The 6031-nt window shown below is 40.9% G+C and overlaps 1 protein-coding gene across 1 annotated transcript; it reads right to left on the bottom strand.

Moving 5' to 3' along the window:
* Positions 1-815: 815 nt before the first annotated feature.
* Positions 816-1424, bottom strand: LOC123275670 (methyl-CpG-binding domain protein 3-like 1). Its single transcript, XM_070491476.1, has one exon. The coding sequence runs from the start codon at positions 1422-1424 to the stop codon at positions 816-818; it is 609 nt and encodes a 202-aa protein (XP_070347577.1).
* Between the last annotated feature and the right edge of the window lie 4607 nt (positions 1425-6031).

Below are 6031 nucleotides of genomic sequence, written 5' to 3'. Positions count from 1 at the left end.
AACATCCCAGATGATTACCACATGGGAGAATCGAGGAGAGAAGATTCAATTAAAAAATAGCTCGTTTTCAAGGGAAGATGTAAATAATAAGACACTCCATTATTGTTTAACACATCGCTCTCAGAAACTAATAACTTTGTCAGACATGAGAAAGTAATGATAAACAGCATGCGAATAATAGGACAGGCTTGATCAGGCCGATCGACAAGTCCCAACACACAGTGGCTTGTTCTTAGACTCATGATGCTGAAAATAGTCTTTCTCTTGATAGAAAGATGCCAAATGACATGTCAAGTTTGCAACACATACAGATCTAAAAATGAGGGGATGTCTGAGATTCATCATATGCAACTGAATCAATGTGCAACAAAGAGCGGAAATGCAGAGCTCTCGGAGTGGATATCTTGTTGGAGAACACAGATGTAACAGCTCTTTAGTGAAATATTATGTTGGAATCTAGTGGAATATTACACAAACAGGAGAATCCATTCTGACTACGTAGGTTTTACTCTGTGACTGTGAGGGCAAAACTCTAAAGAATCCCATGACTTTGATAACTCTCTGTTGACCTTAAAATACAAATAAATAACATACTTATAAAAGGAAAATGAGAGAACATGAAAAGGAAAGATCTCCTTTCTCTCATCACCTGAAACCCAATCTCTTGCCTCAAAAAAATCACTATCTGTATTTTCTATGTCATGCAAAAGAATTGAGTAAAAGGAAAGTATTGTTATATTTTAAAGTTTCAAGAGCTCAAAGCGAGAAAACATTAGGAACACTGGAGAGGCATTAATGTAGTGTGGTGCTCCACGTCATCTGCACCATCTTCTGTTTTTTTCATAGTGTTTGTCAGGACGTCCATCTTGGGCCCTCACTTGCTCTGCCTCGCCAGCGAGTCTATCTGCAATCAGTGCCATCGCCAGTCTCTCTCTTGCCATCTTCACTTTCCCTTCCTGTTTCCTGATGTCTTCCTCAGTCACCAAAAATTGTTTGCAGAGGAGCTGTGGAATGCCCATACCAGCTCCTGGAATCATCTCTGCAAAATCTGAAGACCCGGAAGGGGTGGGCATGGGACTGGAGTTCAGACCACCCGTGAGCACGCCTGGCAGGGATGCGCCTGTGCAACTGGGTGTAAGGTTGTGCAAGGCTTTGGCAAGATCCAGAGGGCTTAACAGTTCTCCTGCGCTGCTGCAGGCCTGCAGTCCTTGCAGTCTCTTCTGCCAGCAGACTTGTTGGGGCCGCTCCAAGGTTTCCTCCCATTGATGGCATCTGACCTCATTGCTGGGATGGGATGTGATTCTAGTAACTGGCCTCTGGAAGATGTAACTGGACAGCCTCAAAGGGATGGAGGTGCTTAACCCAGGCTTTGGTTTGGATTGGTTCCCACAGTCATGTTGCTTCCTCTGTGAAGACTTCACCATCATACTTCTTTTCCTCTTACCCTATAAAAATTAATCACAAAATTGGATCAAAGTGATAAATGAAGCTTGCCTTCCCAGAAAAATTATCCCAGATGTGTTGTACTTCTGCCCTCCCTCTCTCCCTGTGGGCATTAACCTCACCTGTGTCCTGGGACATCATCAAAGAGATTGGGATGAAGAACAGAAAGCTCACGGTCAAAACTCAAGACTACTACAGATTATTTCTCGTCCACCATCTTCTAGGACACTCTCCTTTATGTGTATGACTTTACTCTCTTGCTGTCCTTGTCACTCAACCGCACAAGCCCTGGAACTCTCTCTCAGGACGCACAGTCCTGAGTCTTTTTCTGAATCGAATCCCATCGTTCTTCTATGCTATATGACTGTTCATTTGGTTACCCCATGGACCACTTGGTGTTCATAGCTCCTATAGAGCTTAAATCAATAATGAAATTATCATCCACCCCACTCCTAGTGACTCACTCTCATTTCCCAGATGTTTCCATCAACCCAAGTGGGCATGTTCAAAAATAAATTCAGAAAACATATTCACCTACCACAAATTCCTGATTTCCATTTTTTTTTACTCACTCCTAAGAGTAGATGCCTGTTCCTCAAGACCAAAGTGATGCCAGATGTCCATATCTTCACCTTAATTTCTCTTCTTTTCCTATCAATCCTGGATTCCATGGTCTGTGATCTCAATAATTCCCTTGGAATGATCCAGAATTCCTTACCACTCATCATATATGCCTTGTAAAACTTCGAACCCAGAAGATCCCAATTATCTGCCATATCTTAGCTACTGCTGGTCTCATGATACTTGCTACGAAAAGCATAATGTTGGTACCACTATATATCAAAATCACCCACATTAACTGGGAAACATCCATAATGTCTGGACATTTTGCTTTCTTTTCATGTGTGGGCATATTTACTCCTTGATTTTCACATGCTTGTTTCAAATATTCCCCACATTTCTTTTTACTTAATACACGTCAGGGTCCCTTAACTTGCCTGATATTTCACAGGGAAATTGCTGTCTCTATTCCTTCCCCTCAGTTGAGAACCATTGAGAAAAGGTCATCTACATGATGTGTCTCTGAGGCCTCACCTCCTGCTACCTCTGCAGACCACCCCACACTCCATCTGTCCTCACCATTCTATGGCTGCTCGCCTGGTAAGGTCACAATGACTCCTTTGTTACTAGACCCAATAGGAATTTTTCATTAATTACCAACATGATCTTCATGTGTAAAACTCTTAAGTATGTTTAGAACAACCTAGACACGTAAGTCGTATTTTACAACTGTGAACATTAAATCTTAATACAGAGAATGTTTAACTGAAAAAAATTCAACTTACAAGTGAAGATTGTGCTGTAAATGGAAAGTACAAACTGGATTTGGGGAACCCAGTAAAAAATGTAAGCTATCTCATTATTAATTTTTATATAGACTGCATGCACAAATGATAATATCTTGGTTATAATAGGTTAAAATAGACTCTTAAAATTAGTTTCACCTGTTTCTTTTCACTTTCTTAAATGCAAGTTCAAAGAAAAATTTAAATTCCTTGATGTAGAGAGCTTCAGGCTACTATCGGACTGCACTGGTCAAGCCATGAGTGAAAATAAAGCCCAGAGAAAGTGGTTAGAAAAATGTTTTCCCAAGAAAAAAGGAGTTGGCCCTGGCCCACACAGCAGGGTGCAGCAAACACTCATACGCGCGCCCACACTTGCACACACACACACACACATTCTTACAAAATGAAACCAACATCATCCTAGAGTCCAGCTACTAGTCTCAAAAGGAAAGAGGCTACACTCCTACATTGTCCTAAGTGGACTAATCTCAAGGAGGAAGTCCGAAGTCAAGAAAATTCACCAATTAGGAATGGCTTAAAGCAGAGAGTAAAGGTCAAGGTTTTTTTGTGAATTTTCCGTGATGGTTTTTGTTATTAATTCAATATGTTAGGGAGACTTTCTCAAGGAGGGTTGTTTTAAAACTCACTTTTTCTTTACTATGTAAAAATACACAAGATATGTAAAGAATAAAAACTCTAACCAATCAAAGACAAGGAGATGATAGAACACGAATACTATTATTATAAATCCACTGAATTAGAGAGTCAGTCAGGAAATTGATAACTTTGGTTTAATGTGGACCTCATTAGACTGATCCTGATTTCATGACCACCATGTTGATTGTATTATGCTAGAACCTATGAAATGTGCCAGCCTCCCCTGCTATTTAACCACCAACGGCCACCAACCAGCCCAGTCCTTGCTGATGAATCCCGACTCTGTCTCTTCTACAACACCTGGGGGATTGTCCCCAAATCCCACTCTGCCACTGCTCTCTTCTTCTTGCCCCAGGCAAGGGAAACATTTTATCCAAGGCTCATGCTCTCTGTGTGCCTAGTTCTGGAGATAACCTTTCTCCCTTGAGTGGAGAAAAAGACCAGATTGCAGACCCTGTGAGATGCAGAAATTGGACAAGGACTGGGGTTTGCTGACAGAGAAGAGACCTTTTAGTGGACATAGTTAGGGGGGCCCAGGGAGCCCCAGCGATTCCTCCAAGGAAGACGATGCAGGACAGAGCAGGTGTGTCTGGGTGTGATTCTGCTTGGGAGTGCCTGTAGGATGACGTAGGGGACGTTGGTAATCCGTTCACCAACGGTGTTCATTTGTTTGTTCATCGTATGTCATGGAGCGCTTCCTACATACACCCAGGCACTAGTCTTACCCTCTGGGGCTTACAGACAGTGTCAGAAGAATTTTTAAATTGTATTTATAATATGTAGATAACAGCACTGTGATATGCTAGGTGTTACAGGCATTTTTCAAACATTAACTCCTTTAGTACTCCCCATGGCCTTACAAAGTAGGTACGCTTATCCTTACTGTCAACTGACAGGTGAAGAAACTGAGGTACCAACAAGGTAAGTAACTTGCCCAATACAAATAACCAGTAAGCGATTGAGCTGGGATTTGAATATAAGATGTTGGTGCCATAGTCTGTGCTCTTATTCATGATATTTGCTCTCTAAAGACTTCACATCATGGAAAAAATTGATCAGTTTATCCATTTTCTTGGCACATCCAATAATCTCTTTGGATAATTGATTTCAAGTTCTTTGGATAGATACGCAGTAGTGGGATAGCTGGATCATATGGTATTTCTATTTTTAATTTTTGGGAAATCTCCACACTGTTTTCCATAGTGGCTGTACCAGTCTTCACTCCCACCAGCAGTGTATGAGGGTTCCCTTCTCTCCCCCTCCAGAACTTGAAAGTCAAACTCTATCAGAAGCAAAGGGGTCCTTCATTCAGGAAGATCCAGTGTTAAAATTCCTTCCCACGTCATCAGAAATGTTTAGAATCCTGTCATAAAAAGTTTGGAACCTCATAGAAATGTTTAGAACCCTGTCAGAAATGTTTGAAACCTCACCATAAAAGCTTGAAGCCCACCAATCAAAACCTGCCTCACCAGCATTTCTGTGTGCCATCCTGTTCCCCCTAATCTCTTAAATTTCACCCCAAATCCTGAATCAGGGATACAGATCTGTGGGCACACGCCCCTGTTCTCCCTGCAGATGGGTCTCACAGAATAAAGCCCATCTCCTTTCCCAAATGCTGGTACTGCATTTAATTGGCTTATGTGCATCCGGCCAGTGAACCCCAATTTTGTGTGGTACCAAAGGCATAGATAATATTGCAGGAAAGTTCATTAAACTTTCAAGGAACAGATAATCTCCTTTGCATATTGTTTGTTTTAGAAAGTAGAAGAAGGAGGAAAACTGCCCAGCTCTTTTTAAGCAAACTGAACCTCAAATAAGAGAAGGCTAACACAAGGAAAGTATAAGCAAATTCCACACACACCCGTACGTGTGTGTATATATGTGTGTATCTAAAAAAAATTAGCTAACAGAAGCAAAAAGTGTATCAAAATTCGAAAAAGAAAAACCTTACAATCACATGGATTTCATCCCATGAGTAAAAGCTAAAATGTAATTCACCACATTAATGAAAGCATGGAGAAAATTATATACATGTAGAAAAGTACTTAACAAAGATTAACACCATTTTTTACACTAAAAAGCCTCAGTAAAATAGGAATACAAGAGATCTCCCTCAAGAAAACATTGTACTTAACAGCAAAATGTTAGAGAAAGTGCCCTTAAGCAGTGATACTGTTCAACAAAATACAAGAAAGTAAGTTTATGATTATATGAGTTCAAGTAAGACATTTCCTAATGCTTTTCAGTATCCTCCTCACTACCCTCTTAGTCCCTAGCAGAGTGAAAAACTGGCTATCGTGTTATAGATGGAGGAATGAGAGAAAAGCCAAGCCAGAAAAATGGAAGTCTGTAAAGCCCCCTTTTCCTGTCCAGGCTTCTGGCTTCAAGTAGATTTGAGATGAGTGAGGGGCAGGCAGGTAGAAAAGACTTAGTATTAGATTAAGTTTGGCTTTTTTTTTTTTTTTTTTTTTGAGGAAGATCAGCCCTGAGCTAACAACCACTGCCAATCCGCCTCTTTTTTTGTGGAGGAAGATTGGCCTTGAGATAACGTCTGTGCCCATCTTCCTCTACTTAAATGTGGGACA

This window comes from Equus asinus, chromosome 20, assembly GCF_041296235.1.
Source record: "Equus asinus isolate D_3611 breed Donkey chromosome 20, EquAss-T2T_v2, whole genome shotgun sequence".
In the NCBI taxonomy this organism is placed as follows: domain Eukaryota; kingdom Metazoa; phylum Chordata; class Mammalia; order Perissodactyla; family Equidae; genus Equus; species Equus asinus.
The sequence above is the reverse complement of the archived record's forward strand: the minus strand, read 5'-3'. Positions and strand labels throughout refer to the sequence as shown.